At 42.0% G+C, this 21,793-nt stretch overlaps 2 protein-coding genes across 2 annotated transcripts in view; one reads left to right on the top strand and one right to left on the bottom strand.

The window, feature by feature from the left end:
- Positions 1-14,296, top strand: acvr1ba (activin A receptor type 1Ba). Its single transcript, XM_020619246.1, has 9 exons — positions 1-208; positions 9,898-10,134; positions 10,247-10,501; positions 10,744-10,974; positions 11,168-11,335; positions 11,494-11,650; positions 12,542-12,666; positions 12,747-12,877; positions 13,131-14,296. Exons 1-9 carry the CDS (start codon positions 145-147, stop codon positions 13,254-13,256), a joined length of 1,494 nt encoding a protein of 497 aa, XP_020474902.1. The 5' UTR covers positions 1-144; the 3' UTR covers positions 13,257-14,296.
- A 4,976-nt stretch (positions 14,297-19,272) lies between these two features.
- kmt2d (lysine (K)-specific methyltransferase 2D) overlaps positions 19,273-21,793 on the bottom strand; it is a 30,068-nt gene continuing 27,547 nt past the window's right edge. Inside the window, 6 exon segments of the mRNA XM_020615076.1 lie at positions 19,273-19,991; positions 20,093-20,201; positions 20,289-20,362; positions 20,622-20,907; positions 21,326-21,456; positions 21,725-21,793. The exon segment at positions 21,725-21,793 is cut by the window's right edge and continues 65 nt beyond it. Coding sequence (XP_020470732.1) covers positions 19,899-19,991; positions 20,093-20,201; positions 20,289-20,362; positions 20,622-20,907; positions 21,326-21,456; positions 21,725-21,793 — 762 coding nt within the window. The 3' untranslated portion in view covers positions 19,273-19,898.

The raw sequence follows: 21,793 nt of genomic DNA, 5'->3' as shown, positions 1-21,793 counted from the left end.
GGCTGGCTGGCTGGCTGGCTAGTTAGTTTAGTATCAGTATCTCACTGTGTGGTGTTTGCGGTCGGACTGTGGTTGTGTTTCAGGTCCTGTCGTTAACAACACACTTCGGACATTTCGTCGCGGAGAGATGGGAATTCTCAAGAAATGGCTCTAAGACTACCTGCCCTAACGCTCCTGGCCCTGTGTGGGTTGGTGGCCGTCGGTAATGGTAAGTTTCTATTGAGCACCTCTCCGGCTTTTGTCTCGATGTGTGTTTTCCTGAACTGGGCATCGCCTGTTGTCGCTCACCGTCATGGCGCTCTGGAACGTTAACAGTATGTAGCTAGCGACCCCAAAACCATGGCCGCTGTTAAAAAAAGTCATGCTTTTAGCGGTTAGATAGTTTGTTTTGATTTTGGTAGAGTGGCAGAACCCTATTTCTCATTAGTCGTTACTGAACACGGAACAAGTAGCTACACCACAACAATATGGAGGGGCTGTTTGTTTCGCGGCATCAGCTAATGTTTGCTAGCTAACTAGATAATGAACTATCTAAAGTATAATATTGTCGATAATTGCTTTTCGTTTGTGAGATAGGATACTAAAATACAATCGTGTTGTTATGGCGTATGGGCACACCAAGAGACGAATAATAATGTGCACTGTGTTGTTGATGTTGAAGTTGTTGCTCAATGGCTGTTACACTAGCATATTTACCAAACAATCTCTTGTTGACTTCAACGCTTATCTTTATTGCTTGGGTACAGCACCATGGATTGATAGCTGGCTGGTTAAATATGTGTAGTTAGTTAGAGTTTCGTCTCGTATTGTGGAAAGAGCAGAAGGGAGTCTGTGAATGAAGGCCTAAACTAATTTGTGCATGAAATGTGTTTTTGAGAGTAAACACTGGCAGCTTTTCCATTGGTGCCCATTTGTAAAGAGTGAAAAGGCTGCTTAGTGGCCTCCAGCAGAAAGTGAATGCTGGCATAGGGTCACAACAGCCGTGCATTCAGCTATCCCAGACAGAAGTCAGGGTTGAAGTCTGGGTTCATTGTGATGGAAATGGGGCAAGTGGGGTCTTTTGAGGCGATAGTTATGGGGCCGCTTCAGTAAGAATCCTCCCCTTCTCCTGCAGCAGCTGATACAGGCTCCACACCATAGTTTCAAATGGGCAGATGTAGCATTAAACTTGTGGGTGTTTTCTACTTATCCTTTGACTTTGCTCCAGACACTGTACCTTTACATAAGGATTTCTTAGACTTTCATTTGGAAGGCTGTATTATAAGGCTGACCTTATTGCAACTTGCCACTAAGCAGACAAACTAAATGATAAAATTCAGATGACTGCATTGTCATTAAAGTATATGTTGTGCTTTAAACAGTTGAGTCATCCTTCCAAGAATAATACAAATATTACTTACCTGCATAGTTTAGATAATGCATTACACCAAAGTTGATAAGTTCATGTAAGGCATGCTGGAAAGTGATCACACCTGAGTGACCAGTTTGTTTGACTGGGTGACTCTACTATTAACAGTGATGTGTGTTTGGAGAGTGGGGGTGGGTGTATGGCCTGAGCAGATGGGGTGATGATGGGGTTTTTTTTCCCCATCTGGCGGGGGGGTGGGTGTAAAGGGGCCACAAGTCTGAGTGGAGCCGTGGTTTCATGCAATATAATGGATTACACCATGCAAGGGCTAAAACCAGACAAACCAGAGAGTAGTTACACTTGAGTAGATTCCAGGAGAGTGTAGTATGTTTTGTGAGAATATGCTTTATGCATAGTTTTGATGAGTCTGTTGAATGTTGATGACTTCATAAGGATTAGGAGTCAATGGTGTTATGGGTATTGCATGCTTGTATGACACAGTCTGTCTGGGTGCATTGAACAGAGTAGCAATGTGATACGAGTACTGCTAGCTACACTGCCGTAAGGCAGGGTGTGTCCCTGTCTTTCTCTTTTCCTCCTGCCCTCTACATTTTCTGTCTCTTTTATATAAAAGACCTCGTGCTTTATCAGAATCTGTTAGGGGTGTGGCAATACACTTAGCTCACAAGACGACGCAATATTGGGTTCATGAGAACAAGACGATTTTTTAAAACATTTTTAAGGACTCGTCAACAACGAAATGTATGACTGGAAAAATTTTCTTTTATTTGACTGAAAGTCACAAAATGCAGAACAATGCAGGTGCATTTTGAAATGTTTTAACTAATCATCTTGTAATGAATGTCACTTCAGTTCTACTTTCTGAGAATAAGTTATCATATGCAGTAAAAGACAATATGCAAGCACTGTAACTCGTATGATTTCATGAGTCTCTTCAGACCTTATAACTGTGCACAAGCTTGTAGCTTCTAATCAAGGATATGTGTGTGACCTTCTATGGTGCTTTCACCTGCACTGCACTGGATGGTGACATCATCCAGCAAAGGCACAGAGACTATCAGGACGTGCACACCCATGGGAAGAAGACTTTTGTTTACCTTGTTAGCATGAGCATTCACTGCTGTTCACTGTTTAGGCTGCAATTAAAGCACCATAACGACACGCCATGCGTTGTTAGTGCTGGATGTTAAACAGTGTTTTATATCTATCAGTGCTGACACACTGGTGGTAGAATTGGTGGTAAGGTAGAGTAGGCTACATCAGCAGCATGGCTAACCAAAACACACCAGAAACTCATGGGCTGGAAACGTAAATGAAGCCACTCATGTCGACTCATTACATTGTGGCCGTATCACGCCTACAACACTCCCCCTGCAACCCCTCACCCTCCGACCAACGCAGCCCTGTCCCTTAAAACATGGCAGGGAGTAGCTTTTTTTGCTGGATCAGTCAGTATGCCCACTACTGTGAACGTACATTCACACGTTGTCATACTGGCTGCTGCTGAAGTTCTGTTATGTACTGATATTGCGAGACAGCGTTTGCCTCGATGAGAAATATTATCGCGTTTTAATATCAAGAGATCTCATGGCATGGAATCTCTTCACACCCCTGGAATTTGTACTTTTATTATTAATGGTCCCACTTCTACTTTCAGTTATTCATGGCCACCTATAGGGCGCTGAATGAAGATATAGCATTAGCTGTGTGTGTGTAGTTTTCTAAGTTATAGGAAGGCCTTTACAGGATGAGCTTCTGTTATCTCTTGAACTCTGCACTTTCATTAGCCCTTCCACATGTTATCACCAGGCCTGCCAGAATCTGTGTAAATCAGCAACAAGATAATTGGAAACAAAAAAGTCCCTTCTCAACTTGTTCAGGGAACTGCCTGTGTAGAGCTTAACTCTGGTACAGGTGCTGTTTAATGCCAAATATGATGTGGCAGAAGCGTGAGCTACTTGGATTGGAACAGGTGTACACCTACCTATTAGATCAGAGCCAAGGGAATGCATGGGAAGAGGTTGAAACTTCTTGGGTTCAAGGTATGTGTCTGTGAAGTCAAAAGAGTTTGGGTGGGGGGGGAGGGGGCAATTGTACCACCACCTGGCTTAAAGGAAGAAGTTGTATTTTTTGTTTGTTTTTCTCCTTAAATGTGTAGCAGTTGTTGAGGTCTGCTCTAGAAAAATGAATCTCTGCAGCTAAATTATCATCGAATGAATTTGCACATCTCCTGTATAGAATGTCAGGAAAGACCTCCTCCTTAGCAACCTGTGTTTAACAACAGTTTCTATAATGTGGCACTGAGCCAGCCTGGTCTGGTCTGGGGTGGTCTACCTTTCCCCCATAATGACCAGTGCTGTTAATGACCTCTGTTGGCCCAGAGGCACTGAGCCCTAATTGCTACAGCAGACAGTGTGGCCTCTGACTGACCCGCCTTTGTCATTACTGATGTTGAACCACAAGAGACTACTACCACCGCAGAGCCAGCCCATTTCTCTGTGCCATTCATTTAGACACAACAGTTTGTATTTGTTCAAAGGCTTTTGGAGTGTATGTGTTGATGACAAAATGACATTTGCTTTTTGTGTCATACCATTATTTTATTTTAGAATTGAACCAGGGGGAATCCCATGGAAAAACCCCTCTTCTCCAAGGGTGCCCTGGTCGAGACAGCAGCATGGCTAGTTTCAGACAAAGGACAAAAAGATACAACTTGGAAACAGAGAGCCATTATTGTCACAGTACACCCAGACAGACCTGGTAGCTAAAGGGCTAAACCTGACACCTATTCTCCATTACATGCCTCTCTGTAGAGGTGTTTGATTTGTTTTTTGGCTGCTGTTGGAATGTAGATGAGACTTACTCTGCCATGTAATTTTCTGCTCATGCAGTTTACTTGTCAAATTTTCTTCAGTACTTCCCAGACAGTGATTTACTTTGATTGGTGTGATCCAGGCTTGGGTGGCTGGTGAGAAATCCTTTGCTTCAGGAATGTAGTGTGATTAGATATTAGTTCTTGAAGTACAAATTTAAACCTCGCTTATTGCAGGCCTCCACTGTGACCTTTGCTTAGTATTTAACTTGAAAGCAGTGATTCTTGCAGTAAACTCCAGTATGCAAAGTTGTTCGTTTTTTTAAAGATAAATGTAAGAATTTTGCATTTTGTTTTAAATCAGCCTAAGCTAAAACGCTACTACCCCAGCCAGATATTTAGTGCCAGCTTTCATTACATCCTGAGGTTTGATGCCCAGCCACCTAACTGCAGCCCCAAAAAAACCTGACAGCGGGGCATTACAGAGACAGTGGTGATTTGTTTGGGAATTTGAGCACCGACAGCCAGTCCAGAGTGAGCCTGTGCTCATATGTGTGTGCCTTTGAACTGATCCAGGACAGAAGACAGACAGGATGGGATGTAGCCTTGGAGTGTGGTGGTCGGTAGAGATAGTAGAGCAGCCTCAGCCCCAGAGACTTCACTTTAGAGTCAGATCAGTAATCTGACCCTGAGATCCAGACAAAGGTAATGACTTTCCTCCTTCCCCTAGCATTGATTAGGACACAGTTGGGTCTGTGTGTGCTTCTGTGTGTGTGTTGCACTCACACTGTCTGGTGGCGTCTGCTTGTCTTGATCAGCTCTCAGTCTGGTATCTGTATGGTATCTAATTTCAGGCAGTGCGTTTTGATAATGGTGCTCTGTAGGGGTGTGACAATACAAATGGCTCACGAGACGAGATGATACACGATATTAGGTTCACGAGAACGATATTCTAATACTCTTTCAAGAAAATGTCAATGACAAAATATATGACTGGAAAAACAGTATTTTAAATGCAAAACAGTGCGGGTGCATTTTGAAACTAATCACCTTCTAATGAATGAGTATGAATTATCATATGTAGTAAAAAACCATATGTAAGCACTGTAAAAGGTTTTGCCACAAACTCAACCGACTGGCTTCTCTCTGTATGATTTCAAGAGTCTCTTCAGAAATTATAACTGTGCATGAATGTCTAACTTCTAACTGGAGCTGTGTGTGACCGATGCTATTTTGACCCTCACCACACTGGACAGTGGCAAAGGTCCACAGTTAATGCACCATAATGACGCACCATGGATTTTTGTTAGTACTGGATGTTAAACTGCTTGTTTTTTGTTTTTTTTTGTATCTATCAATGCCAACACACTGGTGGTAGAATTTGGTGCTATGGTAGAGTAGGCTATGTTAGCAGGCAAACTAATGCAGAACTGAAACTCCAGGGCTGGAAACGTGAATGAAGCTACTCCCATTGACTTGTCACAATGAGACTGTATTGTACACGCCTACAATAATCCCCCTGCAACCCCTCACCCCCCAACCACTGCACCCCTGTGCATTAAAACACAGCAGGGGGTTGCATTTTTGCCATACCGTTGATATTGCGAGACAGCTTTTACCTTGATAAGAAATATTCTCACATTTTAATATCACAGATCTTGTGGCACAGAAGTGCTGCTGCTCCTCCCCGTACATATATGCACATGCTGACTGTTCCTGTCTGCGCCGCTTAGCCCCCAGAAGCCTACTGTGTTTATGTAACCCCACCACCCTGTGCTGAGCACGCTTCCGATGTTTTCCACAGACTTTATCATCTTACTATGCCAGAAAGTTGACCTCAGTCTTAACAGGGTTGCTCTGCACGAGTAGATCTGAACAACACATGTATAGCCACTCAGACAACACTGCCATCAAGGTTAATGTGTAAAGCTGTTTGTAGTGGGACTGTGCTGTGGTTTTACGTCAGGTCCAAGTTAAGGCGACGCTGGTTACAGCAACAATGCTTTATTAATCCCTTCCCCACAGTGTATGCCATTTCCTGTCTCGACATGAACGGAATGATAGGAACTTCACACTCTAGCAGCACAAATGAATCACTTCTTTTACTGTGCTTTCCCCTTTTCCTGTTATTTATCCCCTCTCGTAAGTCAAAGTCTAGACTGGGTTTTAATGACAGCTGCAGCTGGTCACTCGGGCAGACCTCAGTCCCAGCTGGGGGCTCTGTGAGTCCTGCTTGTTACCCCCTCTGCCCCTGCCTCTCCATATTGTCCTACCCAATATGGGACCAGCTCCCATCCTGTCTGGCCCAGAGCAACGCCCAAACATCGGGGTAATTCCTGCTCACCCTGCTCTGTCCCCTGCGTGCCACCCATCCCACCTCACTGCTGTACACAGAAGTGTACTCCCCCACTCCATTCTGCATTTTGTTCATGCAGGGCCAGTCCAATCCCTCCTCATGTTGTCTTAATCTCCACACAAAGGACCAGTGTAAAGACCACCAATTATGTTGATACAAGAGCAGAGTTGACTCAAAAACCACACACACCCGGCTTCTGCTCAGATTTATATGTGTATTTAGGCTTGATGGTATTTCTCCAAGTCCAGCTTTGTAACACTTCTACTCTGAATCCAGTGAGATATGCAGAGTAAACAACATGGCATTTGGGTAAATGCTAGTGAGCCAGGAGTTCTTACTTTATTATATACCAGTTCCGTGTCTTTTTTTTTCCCCATGTCTGTTTTGAAAATACTTTTTTGTTTATAGGAACATGGTTTTACATTATGTCATTTTGTGAAATATCATTTAGGTTTGGGTTGTGCAGTCTCAACTTGAACCCTAAATCAGTGACAGAACTGTTTTGTGACTCTATCGGGGTTATAGGATTTTTGCTTCAGTGTGATTAGGTACCTTAATTTGGTAGGTGTTTGTGACTGGATCAGTAAAAATTCAGACCTGCCCACCTGTTCATTATGGTTAAATTTTTTTCTATTTCTATAATTGCATAAAATTATATATTCTATCATAGATTTTCTCTATACTGTCCACCCAGTGTTTGTGTGGAGGCCGGCCACATATGATGGTTAAACAGTTGCCTTTAACAAAAGGGAAGCCTGGCCACAACCCAAACACTTGGTAGACCACAAACCATGCATGGCAGACTCAAGAAGGGAATGTGTGTGTTTTCAGCCATGTTGGGTTTCCTTCATGAGCTTCTGTCTGTCATTTACAGAGATCGCTCCTCAGAGCTGATGAGGGCACACTGGCTGCTGTGGTCGTGTAACTCAGACAGATATACAAGGCATCGCGGACAAATGCCAGGTCAACGACAGCCATCCCTGCATGGCCACTGTGAAATTTATACCCTGCATAAAATGAAGGTTGAAGACATTAAAAAAACAAAACAAAACATTCCCATTTATTTCTGGCTCTGAGGTAAATGGAATGCAGCATAAGTGTAATGATAGCCTTAGCACGTGACCTGCGGTGATGCTTGTGTTGCCTGTATCATAGGTTTCACAGCACTGGCGGGCAAATACAGTACTTCATTCATCAGGCATTTAAGTGGCACCAAAATCCACATTGTGTTTCGATCCGGTAGCTATCGACTGCATAGGAACCGGTTCCATCCCTAGATGTGCCTGTTCTGTTGGGATCATTGGATCGCTGCTGTTAATATATTGCTGTAATACTTTTCTTGTAAGAATTCTTTTATGGCCTACAATTTGATTCTTGTCAGGAAAATTAAGGACAATCTCTTACAGCAGGTGGTTGTAATGTGTGTGCTGCTGGGTTTAGTTTTTTGTTTTGTTTTTAAACGTGACTCTCTTTGAGGATGAATTTGTCAAAAATGGCTCCTGTCTAGTCTTTACCTAAAAATCAATTTGTTCTACTGAGAACCATTGAGTAGCATGCATATAAGAGAGAAGCCTGATGGAAAGGCGGTTTCAAATTGTCCGAATTTGATGATGGGTATTGAGCATTGCCCACCTTTCTGTCTGCCTGCTGTTAACTATTGTCATCTCTTATACTTAGCTAAACTCTATTAATGTTGAAGCACAAGGCTTGTTTTTCACTCTTTATCACCCCCGCCTGCTTCACCTCTGTGTAATCTGCAGGAAATTCCAACTGCATGCGAATTCTAGTGAGTTTGGACAGACTCTGCCAAGAGTTCCTGCCGCTTTCCCGCTCACTGTCTGGAGAGCAAGTTACATGCAAATACCAAACAGATTAAAAAACATGACCAGAACCCTGGTTCAAATGTTCCATATTTCCAGTTACCACAAGCGTAGACACATCATACCATATGCACGCTACATGCAAAAAAAATGCTCCCACGCAGAATTCTGAAGTTCGTTTTGGGAAACCCTGTGACACCAGAGTTTGTGGTTTTGGCCACTTGGATGTTCCATGCTAATGGCGTAATCAGCACATCAGTCATTGTTGAGTTGTTGTTTTTTTTTTTTTCTCCTGTACTGAATAAAAGCCTTCCTGTGTGACAACTTGGTTCAAGAACCTTTTTAAATCAGCTGACACCTTTTCACAGAGTTGGTACAAACAGTGAGGATCTCTGAGCTCATATGGTCAAAGAAACCCTCAGGATAAGGCACAGAGGATTAGTGGAAGCGTTCCACTCGTAAAATTGTTTCTTTCCTTTGGGCCAGACATTGTTAGTGGTCCAACCGATGCTGAGCCTCTTTTTTGTATGTAAAAGAATAAGGATTGAAATTCCTCTCTGCTTTCTGTCTCCTCTGTTGGTACGATGGTCTTCACTGAGTCCACAATGATTAGTCTTGAGTGGTCCAGCCTCTGTTTTGACCAAGGATCAGCTTTGTCATGGTTCACTCACAGCCCTGTTGTCATTTAACAGTGACTGGGATTCAGTTGAGCTTAGCAGCTTTCCTGTGGTTTTCCCATGTGAAAATGAGTTCCACAGTCTCACAGCCATCTAACCTTGCCTAGTCCCGCTTTGCACTCTCTTTGGTAGTTAAAAAAAAAAAAAAACCTTGGGAGAAGCCTTTCATTCTGACCTTACTCTAAATGAGAAGCATGTGTGCTGTGACTCAGAATCACATTTCACACCAAATCCAAGCACTTTTCAGTTTTTTGCTCTCTGATTGTCCAGATGAACGCAGGTTTTGTTTTAGATGTGGCAGATTTGTGTGGACTTTCTGGCACAGATACTATGTGCAGATTGATTTTTATTGCGATTGAAGTTCCATTGTCAGCTTTAATAGGTCCCCATGCGTGAGCGTGCTGCATTTTAATAAAACTCCTTTCTCATTAGCTTAAACAGTGGCAGCTTTCTGTGTCAGTGTGAGAGAGACGGAGGAGAGGAACAGAGCAGAATGCTGCCTTGGGGGGTTTGGCAGGAACCTTCTCACCTTGTTGGATTTCACTTTCTGTCCCACTGGACTGGTCTGTCTCTACCCTGCATGTTTGGGTTCATCTGCAGTGAAGGATCTGATTTCAAGGCTGTCTGGCTACTGCTGCTCAATTCCAAGCTCTGTGATTGCATGCCTCTAAATGCCCTCAGCTGAATGGGACACAACCATCTACAGTTGCTGCAACCTGTCCTGAACTTGCGGGGTTAGCCTGCCCCCTGCTGGACAAAACAGAGAAGTGAAATTGGTGTTTTTCTTGTTCGTTTGGTATTTTTTTTGACCTCATGGCACTTTCTAAATTGTTATTTACTTAACTCTCTGTCTGTTCCTGCAGCTATACGTTGTAACTGCACAACCTGTGAGAAGACAGGCTATGAATGTGAGACAGATGGCGCCTGCATGGCCTCCACCTACTACAATCAAGGGAAGGAGCAACACGTACGCATATGTATCAACCGCGACAACCTAGTCCCCCCTGGACAGCCCTTCTACTGTCTGAGTGCTGAAGGCCTGCTCAACACACATTGCTGCTATGAGGACTACTGCAACAGTATTGACCTGAAAGTCCCCGGTGAGGCTCCATCATCAAACAGAGCTCACTCTGTTCAACAGTGACACTGTTTCAAGTCATTTGATTTTAAAGTACTTACTACCACTTCTCTGTCTCTTCTGTTTGCCCGCAGTCCCAACAAAAGTGGGGCAGGGCTCAGGAAGCTCCTGGGGGCCAGTGGAGCTTGCTGCGGCCATTGCAGGGCCGGTGTTCCTGCTCTGTATGCTATTGATGGTCGGCGTGTTCCTATTCCAGTATCACCAGAGGGCCTACAGCCACAGGCAGAGGCTGGAGGTAGAGGACCCCTCATGTGATCATCTGTACTTAGCCAAGGACAAGACGCTGCAAGACCTCATCTACGATATGTCCACCTCCGGTTCAGGATCTGGTCAGTACATGCTGACAAAATGAGAATTGACATAACTAATGATTTAATGACAAAAAAAATATTTGCTTGTGGAAAGACTGTTCCTTTCTTCTGAGCAAGAGCAGTAACAAAACAGTTTCTGTATGTCATTCCATACATTTCCATTACTGAGTAGTGAAAATGATCCTGACTACTTCAATTTAAAACAAACCTACAGGGAACATTTTTTGCAAATTCTGTGTCTATCCGCTGTCCCCCTGCAGGTTTGCCCCTGTTTGTGCAACGGACAGTGGCCAGGACCATTGTGCTGCAGGAGATAATAGGAAAGGGTCGTTTTGGTGAGGTGTGGCGGGGGAAGTGGAGAGGAGGAGACGTGGCAGTGAAGATCTTCTCATCCAGAGAGGAGCGCTCCTGGTTCAGAGAGGCTGAGATCTACCAGACAATCATGCTGCGGCATGAAAACATTCTTGGATTCATTGCAGCAGACAATAAGGGTAAGTTAGATCATGGAGAGTTGTACCATTCACGTTTTAGCCAAAACATACTGTGAAAGTAACATTCCCTTCATTTACTGACCACGTTTTCACATTGTTGATGTTTAGAAATACCATGTTCTCCTACAGGTGAACTGCATGTTCTCTGACACTAATTGTTTTGTTTTGTTTTTTTTTTTGGCTTTTTTATCAGACAATGGCACATGGACTCAGCTGTGGCTGGTGTCAGACTATCATGAGCACGGCTCCCTTTTTGACTACCTGAATCGCTACTCTGTCACCATTGAGGGCATGATAAAACTGGCACTGTCAGCTGCCAGTGGTCTGGCACATCTACACATGGAGATCCTTGGCACTCAGGGTGAGATCAGCTGTTGCATTACAACATGGCAGACAATGATGAAACAAACACAGCAGCGATATGAAAGTGCATACTACATATTTACTTTCAGCTAGCATGTACTGTTACTGCTGAGCTCTTGATGCAAATGTAATGACAGGTTATTTTGTCTCCTGCAGGTAAGCCTGGCATTGCTCATCGTGACCTCAAGTCTAAAAATATCCTGGTTAAGAAGAATGGCATGTGCGCCATAGCTGACCTCGGCCTGGCAGTCCGCCATGAGTCCATCACAGACACAATTGATATAGCACCAAACCAGCGTGTGGGTACAAAGAGGTAAATATTTCCAAACTCATTTTCTCATATGCACACAAGTAGAGCCGCACATAAGGGATCTTGCAGGACATTGAAGGCTAATTTTTATTGTCGACAAAGCCCATGAAAAGATCAAAAGCAGCAGTGAATAGATCCTAGTAACAGGTACTGTCTGTGTAGTTGAAACAGCCATAGACCTTCAAAAACAAATTGAGCCGCACTATTGTCAAACATGTCTTCATTACAGTGAACATGGTCACTGTAGTAGAAGTCCCACATCCAACACTGTCCTGCTGCTGCAGGTTCTTACTAACAACTACTTATCTAAGGTGAAAAATTGTCCCCAACAAATGAACAAGTTGTTAGTGTTTGCTAAAAGACTGCAGTGTCCAGCTGTCCTAGGAAATGATTTAGCCTTTTTAAAAATGGATCACTTGTCCTGCTGTGGGATCCGAGGAGCCTGGAGCCGAGTGGCACAAACAGGTTTGGAAAGTTGGAAAGAATGAAGAGACTTTGTTGCTTTTGGTCTTTTTAATGGAATTTGACAATAACGAAACATCTCTCTCCTTATGCTTTTGTTTAAATACATGGAAGTATGTAATTTTTCTTCTAATATACCGAAATGAGTAAGTAACTGTGGACAAGTGCCTGACTTGTAATTTTTTGAATATTTTAGCCAAAGTGATCAATTTGTCAAGGGTTTTTGGACCTTTCAAAGAAACCTAGTGATACATATTTATTTGTCCTGACATTGTGGCCTAAGACTTTTGATCAGTGGCAAATATTATTACAAAATTTACAAAAAACTGACTTGTTGAAGCTTGAATTTTGCTAAATGAGATTACTGAAAAGGCTTATTAAAATGCACATTTTGGTATTAATATTCATTGCTGCCCTTTGTGTCTACCCCAGGTATATGGCTCCAGAAGTTCTGGATGAAACCATCAACATGAAACACTTTGACTCCTTCAAATGTGCTGACATTTACGCGCTGGGCCTTGTGTACTGGGAGATTGCACGTCGCTGCAGTGCAGGAGGTAAAACCACAGATGGCTCTTTATGTGAATGAAACGGTCTAATGCACCAGAGAGTGAGAAAGCTCTGCTGTGTCCATCAGGTATCCACGAGGAGTACCAGCTGCCCTACTATGACCTTGTTCCCTCTGACCCGTCTATAGAAGAGATGAGGAAGGTGGTGTGTGACCAGAAACTGAGGCCTAGTGTGCCTAACTGGTGGCAGAGCTACGAGGTATTTTATACTGTGTTCACACTATCCACACACAGCTACACGGATGGTTTTCTAAGATTACATTCAGTGGCTGTTGGGCATTGACAGTCTGACAGCACAGATTTCAGGGTCTGAGTTCCCTATATCCTATAATAAGTCAGCAGTATTTAGTCATCCTTATCTGCCAGCTTTAACAACAGACTTTTTCAAACATCTTGTTTTAGACTAGAACACATTTTTTGGAAACCCAACCTGTGTTCTTTCCCCTGTGCAGTCGCTGCGTGTGATGGGGAAGATCATGAGGGAGTGTTGGTACAGCAATGGTGCAGCTAGACTGACGGCCCTGCGCATCAAGAAGACACTGTCTCAGCTCAGCGTGGAGGAGGACGTCAAGATGTGAGCAACCAGGCGGCAAAAAAGACGCACTGGAGATGCATAGCCAGACCACACTCCTATAGGAAACAAACACTAAAGACAGTCTGCAAAAGAAAACGCTGCCAGTTTTAAAGCCACACTCCAAGATGTGACAAGGCCTACCTCACCTTTTTAGCCAAAACTACTGAAAATCACTCCTACCCCCTGACTTTTCTCTCCCCCACCTTTCATGGGCCACAACACTACAGCACTACCACTGTTAATATAATCGAACTCAACCTTTTCTTCCCATGTCAGAAATATTTGTGCAGTGGCAGGAATTTTTTTTTTTTTTTTTACCTCTCTGGAATTGTCCCATGACAGATTAACCTTGTTCAGAAGAGTAGAGCATGTTGTGGGTTTAAAATGTAATAACATTTGGCTTATTTTGTCAGTCATGCAACATCACAGTCTTTTGCTGTGTGTGTGTGTGTGTGTGTGTGTGTGTGAGGGGGAAAGAGACTGAAGGAACAGTAGTTCCTAGTTGTGTATGGGTGTGTGTGTGTATAAAAGGTGTCTGGACTACTAGCATGTTTCTAAGATGTTAGGGTGTCCTTTGGCTCTAGTTCATTAGACAAATTCAGTTATTGAGCATGAACAGTTAGTGTGCTTTTTAATCCCTCACTTGAAAATATCGTACAAACAGAAATTAGTTGCACTCAACTGGAGCTTCCTCGTCACACGTGAGACCCGCAGATATCACAGAATGGATGTGGTCCAGTCCTGGTGTTAGTTTGAAATGTGGCAGGGATCATGTTTGGGATGGTTTTAATTTTATTTATTCGATAGTTTTTATGTCATATTGATGAACACTGTGAGATGAGGTGTGAGAAGCCAGAGTCTTGATATGTAAATTAATGTTGTCTTCATCTTTCACATGTTAGGTTAAGGGGTTGCATTCATTTCATAAGACATTCGGTTCAAATGTGGCAATTTTAACAGGCAATGATGTCATGCACACCTGAGCAAATAAGAGGTGTATGAAATGGCAGTGAAATACTTAAAAAAAAAAAAAAAAGTTAAAAACATCATAATGGGTGTTTTTTCTTTTTGACATTAGACACTACTGATGATAGGTACATATGATTTGTATATAAAATGTGATTATTATTTTTTTTTCTTTTCATGCCATAGGCACCAGTGCGACATTTAAACAGTGATTTTTATTTTTTCTTGAATGGTACTTTCAGAGGTCTGTTGTTTGATCTGACTGCATGGTTTCTAACTGTGCCAGGAAATGGTCTGTGTCATCTGCTGGAATTTTGTTTTACACTTGGCTCCTCCCATGGCTGTTTGGTGGTACTACTGATCTCAGATAATTTTGCTGCAATATCCTTTTGTTTGTTTGTTATGTAGTTTTGTTTCTCCATACGTCCTCCGGGGTGACATCTTTCTCACTGACACTGGAATATTTAGAAGCATCATGTCAACCTTGAATTCTGATACTGCCAATGGCTGTTTATTCAGACGTAAAGGCAATGGACAGTTCACTCACAAGGAACATAGAGTACAGCTAGTAGTTCAGAGGTTTCCCTTCAAGGACAAACATGCTGGAAAGTGAAACTGAATGTTTTCACCCTGCTTTGTTGACTGTGGACAAGACTATGAAAGTATTACACTGACGCTTGTCACCATTGGGCTCTGCACTGTTAACGTCCACATGGACTTTAATGTTCATTGTCATTACTTGATCCAGAAGCCATGTGTCATGTTAGTGTCCGTTTTGCATGCCGTCTCAAACACTGGGTCTTCTGCACTGAGGTACAAGATCTTAAGAGTCGTGTTTCCCTCTCCCTACCTTTTATTTGTCATTTGGATTGCTGGCTATGTGCCCCAGAAATGTTGCTGCTATTGTTAACATGGGTAGACATTCAGCAGGCAGAGGAGAGTGGGGAAGGGGATGTGGGAGACTGCTGTCAGTCAAACCAAAATTGTCAAAACTCTCCTGTACATGTTCGGTTTGTTGCCATGGGTATATGACCATCAGACATTCTGTTCATTAGTAATACTTCCAAGATTTCAAAAATCATGTGCAGATCTTTTCAGAATTAGGTTAAACGTGTATATAGACATATACAATAAATTCCTCTTTTTCTTATCTGTGACTTAACAACGGTGCCGTTCATTGAAGATGTTTTCATTGTCTCTCAACAGCTACCTCAGTTCTAGAAAAGTCACAAGTTGCATACAAAGATTACAAAAACATAAGGACTTTTTTGTGTGTGCAAACAAAGTTCTGTGGGCTCCCTTGGAGGACTGCCGTTTCCTGTTCTTGCGGTAATCGTATTCACTTCCTGTTTACTGCACCTGCACCATGTTGTGGTTGTTACCAGATTTATAGATAAAGCTCACAAATTTCAAGTTTTACCTCAACATCGGCTCATTTTTGAGTCATAACATACACCTGCATTACTTAAGCACCTATGTTACAGAAGTACTTGCCAATTTCCAAATATAACATGCTACTTTAGGTCAACTAGCTTAGAATGGGCCTGCCCATGATGTTCTGAGCGCCTCTCCTCTCGTCCCCTTACCCATTCTCTCCTGTCCTCTTTCTCTCCATGAGCTGTATGCCACCATTACGTGTCATTGTGTGGAATCTGAGTCAGATAAAGCTTATAGTTAGGGCTGGATCAGGTGACCCTGAGCCTTCCCTTAGTTATGCTGCCATAGGCCTAGGCTGCCAGGGGGCCCCATGATGCTCTGAGTTTCTCTCCTCCCCTCCCCTTTTCTGTCTATGCATCTATTTGCCAGCATTACATGTCACTATGTGTCACCTCTCTTCCATAGTGTGTCCTCTCTCTCCTCCTGTACCTTTCTGCAGGCAGCCCTGGCTCTGGAGCTCTATATTTCTGATGAGCAGCCACCAGCCACATCAACCTACTCAGTGATTGTTTTTTGTTGTCTTGTTGCTTCTCTTTTGTGTCTCTATCCACTCCAACCGGTCGAGGCAGAAAGCCGCCCACCAAGAGCCGGGGTCTGTCGGAGGTGTCTTCCACTAAAGGGAGTTTTTCCCTCTCTGCTGTCGCCAAGTGCTTACTCAAGGGGAATTTGTTGGATTTTTCCTCTGTAATAATAGTAAGGCCTAAACCTTGCTTTAAGTGTCCTGAGATGACTTTTGTTGTGATTTGGTGCTATACAAATAAAACTGAATTGTATTGAATTGAAGGATGCATTCACACATTGCCAAGTCTGTCTTAAAACAACAGGCTTTAAATGATCATTGCTCTTGTTCATACTGGCAGTTAGAGGAGTGCTCTCCATGCATTTCTTGCATAAAACATGGTCTCCCCAGGACTGTGCATTCTTGTTGCCCATCACAGCCTATAAGGAAGAGCTCTCTTAGTGGTCAGTGTAAACATGATTCCAGCAAATAAAGCCTGTTTCAATATTGACAGTACTACCCGTTGTAATACTGCATTGTGTTCACAGTCTTCACAGACTGTGAACCTCTCCTTTACGTATATGTCTGTCACTTTCAGCTGCTCCCATTAGGAGTCGTCACACCGACGACTCGCATGTTTAAGTTTGGCACGTGTTTTGCGCCGGATGCCCTTCCTAACAACCCTGAATTGAACCCGGGCCACAACGGTGAGCGCTGAATCCTAGCCACTAGTCCATCCCGCGTATTGACTTTGTTATGTTTTTTTTTTTTTTTTTTTTTCTTCCCACAGGCTTCTATTTTATTGTATCCATCTCCATGACAACCTGACCAAAGTTCATCTGCTAATGAATGCCAAGTAGCAGAAAGCTCCACAATAAATCAAGTGCAATTTAATTTTTACAAGTACTGTTTCAAAAAGCCAAGAATGATCTTTCAAGTTCAGCATCAATGCTGCTTAGAGTTAAGAAAAAAAAAACACATTTAAAATGCATTTTATTTTCCTTTACAAGAAACAAAAACAGACAAAAAATAAATGAAGGGAAAAGGGAGTGGGAAAGCTGTATATAAAGAGATGCAACCTCTGGCTTCCTGAAAAAAATATGTACAATTCAAAATAATATCCATACAAAACATGGCACATACAATAAAAAATGATATTTATTCATATTCCCTAAAAGTATCTCTGCTGTACAGATGCAATATCTTTTTAAAAAGTATTGAAGTAAAAAAAAAAAAAAAAAAAAAGTTAATTTGAGCAAACTTTATTAAATTATAATATTTGCAGAGAACTTAAGATTCAAAGAAGTTAAAAATTATTCAGGCTAAAATCCAGTGAATGGCATGTCTTGTCATGGTCTTCCCTTGAAATAGAAACATCCAAAAAAAACTCACTCCATTATACTATGAGTGCAATTCATTACCAGGTTAAGTATTGGATTAACTTTGAGTATTACATCATAACATACATTAGGCCAAGGGACCATTTCACAAGATTTACCAACACATTCACTTCTATAGGGAAGATATTAAAACGCAAAACACTAACAAGATTCTAGGGAATTCAAGATTTTCCATTCAAGAGTATATTAATCCAATTGTGATTAATTAAGGGACAGGTTTTGGTAATCAACAAGCAGTAGCATAAATAAAGAAAAATAAACACAAACAATATTACATAAATACAAATGCTATGCACCATTGTACTGCTTTATGCAAGAAGTGATTTTCATGTCTAATAAACGACCGTCCACATGGACCCAAACAGTTTTTCCATCCCCACGGCTTCTTGTCGTGACTGACTGGAGAAGACCACAGTTCTTCTCATACCTATGTTAACAAACTTGTCTCTGAGAGCTTATAGCAAAACACTAATAGAAAAAACAAGTAAATGCAAAACTCTGGTTCATATACATAAAGATATTAGTTTGCCATTTTACATATATTTATATTTATATACACCTTTATCTTTGTTAAAATGATATCCAGTGGTTGATACCCCTGCCCCCCCAATTTTATTTCTCTACACATTTGACTTTCTTGATTACAAAGGGGCTGGATAAACAGTTGCTGACCCCTAATGCATATACTATATATACAGTTTGTACAATGTTGCATTTTTAAATCATGTGAGGTCTTAGGTTAAGGGGAAGGAGGAAGTAGTATGGGAAGGTGGAGTTTTAGTAAAGCTCCCTTTAAAGACTTATTTCATTTATCTCACATAGAAATGAAAACAAATGCCCTTTTTCCCAATAAGTCTTTCCCTGCCATCAGTTCAGCCTCAAGAGGACAGTACCAGCACTAGAAAAGCACAAAACAGCGGGAAACAGAAACACTGCAGGCTGTACTCAGGCAGAGGAAGGCATACTACAGTAAAGTTTAACAACAGTCTACTAAATAATACACAGAGGAAGAGACATGATTCAAAGTTTATGGTTGAGTTGTGAACAGGCTGAGTTGCTGGCAAATAAAAAGCATTACATGGGACAGTAGTCATGCATTCACCTCCTGGTTTTCAAGTGGAACTTCTATGGATGAAGTGACAAGCAAATGTTAATTTTGAACCTGCAATCCTAGAGCCATTCACTCACACATTACTCATTTAAGCAACTTAAAAAAAGGTAGATATTATTGTGCTTTCACACAGCTAATAGCATAATTTTGAGAAGCATAAATAAAAAGTACAAAAAAAAGAAGCAGCTACATCAACATCTAGGATGATTTGGTGGTATACAGGACACCCCGCAAAACTTCTGATTGTGATTTTTTTATGCAACATCTTATCAAAACTGTCATATATTTCCTCTATATAAATAACTCATGAATAATTATGTTGGCTCATTACTGTAAATCATCATCAGCATAGAGTAGATAGAGCAAACCTGCTGCTTAAGATTCCCTGCTTGTCCGAAAAGGCTAAGCCCATAAAAACATTCCCCCCGTTCCACAGTAGCAGTTAACAGTTTTCATACAAAGCAGTCACTTCCCGCTAAATCAGTGAGGTAGACTGGGTCCAAATAACCCACCTTGGGACTCCACACAGTCAGAACATCTGGTTCCTCTGGAGCCACAGATCAATAGCATCTCAAATTTTACATTTACTTTACATCTTTTTTTTTTCTTTTTTAATTCTCCATCGATCATATGTAGTTCTTACACAGATCCACATCAAGATTGTCTAGCTAGCCAATATCCGTGTTGTCTTCATTAATGAGGGACGGGGAAAGTGCCTTTTCTGGGAGGTGAGGAGAGGTGTGGTCAGGTGGGACAGCAAATAGGTCCGACTTAAAAGATAAAAATGCATCATTAGTTCATTCTTAGTATTTTTAAATGGCTTTTGTTAGAGCTCCAGCAGAGCTCTGCACTACGAGTATTGATATCAGAGGGTCAGAATTATTTGGTAGATGTTGAGGATTGTTTTCCAGCCACTGCAAGCTTATTGAGAACAGTCAAATGGGGAGGAAGGGTTTTGACTGAGGAAAGGGTGGTTCACTAGTCCAAACGTGAAAGTTAGTCGCACCATCATCAAGCTGCTGTTGATGGAGGTGGCCGGATGCTTTTATTGATTAATGCTCTTCAAACCTTTGGCTACAGGTGTCAACACTTGAGTCTATTGATGATGGAGGCCAGCCTTCCTCCAAGTCTTTCAGAACAGCTTATGCACTGGCTATGTAGGATTCAGAGGCTTTGGCGCAAGAGTTTTCTGGCACCAGTGAGAGGGAAAATCTCAATCTTTCCTTCTACTCATTAGTTCATCCACTTTCTGCAATTCCAGGCTCCACAATGGCAAGGGATCTTGTGCTGATCGTCCTCAAAGTCAAACTGGTAGTCGTAGGTCAGCTGAAAAGAAGAAAAGTTAACATGCTAAGATTTAGAAATGAGTGGGAAAATTAAGGAGATAATGAATGAGTGAGCAGTGGCCACTTTTCTAATCACTGCACCTCTTCTCCCTTGGGGATCCTGCGGCTGGAAATGATGATAATCTTGTCTTCTTTGTCAAATGTTACAACTTCTGCAACACAGTTGGGGGCACAGGAATGGTTGACGTAGCTGGAAAAAGGATTAGAAAAAGGCCAGTTAAAACATACTAGACTCGAGGGTTTACTATGAGGCAACCAATAACAAAGCAACACTTACCGAGCTGGGCCACCTGTCAGAGTGGCATCAATCACCTGTTCATTGTTTATGCGGAACATGTAGATCCCACGGTTCTACGTTAGATTAAGAAAACAGAAGCAGCTTGATGCATACTTTAAGTAAAAATTACAATTTTTTTTTTTTGCAGACTCAAGGTTCTTCTTATGTTGTACTTAGTGTTGTCCAGTCTGCCAGCCAGCCTGAATAAATGCTTCCCCAGCCCAATTTTTTAGTATTTTCCCCCTTTTTGTGCATTTCCTATAGTTCAACATAATATAATGCTTTTGATGTACTTTTCATTCAAAGGCCAGTGTTTAATTGGCCATTGCGTACCTGTGACTCATAAATCTTCTCGCGACGATTGGCCACCTCGTTCCGTATGACAGTACCAATGTACTCAATGACCATGGTGTGCTTCTCCAAATCCTTGGCGGCATAGAGACCCAGGCCCTGAATGCGAGATCGTGCCAGATACACATTGTTCTTCCACTCAGTCTTCAGACGCCGATACTGGGAGGACTTGGAATGGACAAACTGCTTGCTATATGGCGTGTTGAGTTCTCCAGTGAAGGTACTCTGATAGGCCTTTGACATGCTGGTGCTATTTAGAGTGTGAGGCCTTGGGAAAAACAGAATTTTCAGGAAGCATTAAGAATTGAAAGGTTCTTTTGAAAAAACATCTACAGTTGTGAATGAAATAAAGATTTGGTCCTTAACATGGCACTGCATATTTGTTGTGATATATAGTAAAAAGATAACTGAAAATGAACTTGTGCCATTTTACTTCAGCAGATTAGTAATCACATGTGTTGCCTGGCAGACATCAAACTTTATAATTAATATAAAGTAATCAAAAGAATTGTTGATCATTTGCATTTATTTACTGATGTGGTTTAACTGCACAAAAGCATTGCTATGACAGTCAACAAGCATCTTTATCACACTTGAAATTTTGCTTGATAAAGCGCCTGCAGGAATATGCTGAGTGTTACTGTAAAGACACGCTTCCTTTTTGTTTTGAAATCATGCCTCTTTACCTCTTGCAGTGTGTAGGGACCTTGGGCTCAGAGCGAGCACAGCCAGTGGGATTGATCATGAGAGGAAGCTCCATCAGAGGGTGGCGGCCATATCGAAACAGATAGTTCTGGCAGTTCTCCACTCCAGGCAACTGAAAAAAGTAACAAATCATGCTAATCATGCACTTTTATGTAAAGCAGACCCTGTGTGGCTGTGTATCAGCCAGATTCTGGTCAAGTCTTCCATATATCATGTCTGCTTGGGATGTTTGGTTTAGGCTATAACAGGGGTTTTCAGTCTAACGCTGTGGGCTCACCCTCAGATAAAATCAAGTGTTGTCTTATAGAAGGCTTCAATTATAACTAGAAGACAAAGTAAATGGGACACAATGACAACTTCCTTCTGCTGCAGATTCTTACCGACTCAGTGATTCGCATGACAGCATGAACTGTGAGTCCATACATCTCCTCTCCCTTGATATGTTCAGT

Source organism: Monopterus albus, unplaced genomic scaffold (assembly GCF_001952655.1).
Source record: "Monopterus albus unplaced genomic scaffold, M_albus_1.0 scaffold6.1, whole genome shotgun sequence".
Taxonomy (NCBI): domain Eukaryota; kingdom Metazoa; phylum Chordata; class Actinopteri; order Synbranchiformes; family Synbranchidae; genus Monopterus; species Monopterus albus.
This window is presented reverse-complemented; position numbering and strand designations above follow the sequence as displayed.

Bases quoted from the DNA above. Each gene is read 5' to 3' on its own strand.
- acvr1ba (XM_020619246.1), top strand. From the start codon at position 145: ATGGCTCTAAGACTACCTGCCCTAACGCTCCTGGCCCTGTGTGGGTTG. The intron at 11,651-12,541 runs GTAAATATTTCC...TGTCTACCCCAG, and splicing joins CAGCGTGTGGGTACAAAGAG to GTATATGGCTCCAGAAGTTC. The intron at 12,878-13,130 runs GTATTTTATACT...TCCCCTGTGCAG, and splicing joins ACTGGTGGCAGAGCTACGAG to TCGCTGCGTGTGATGGGGAA.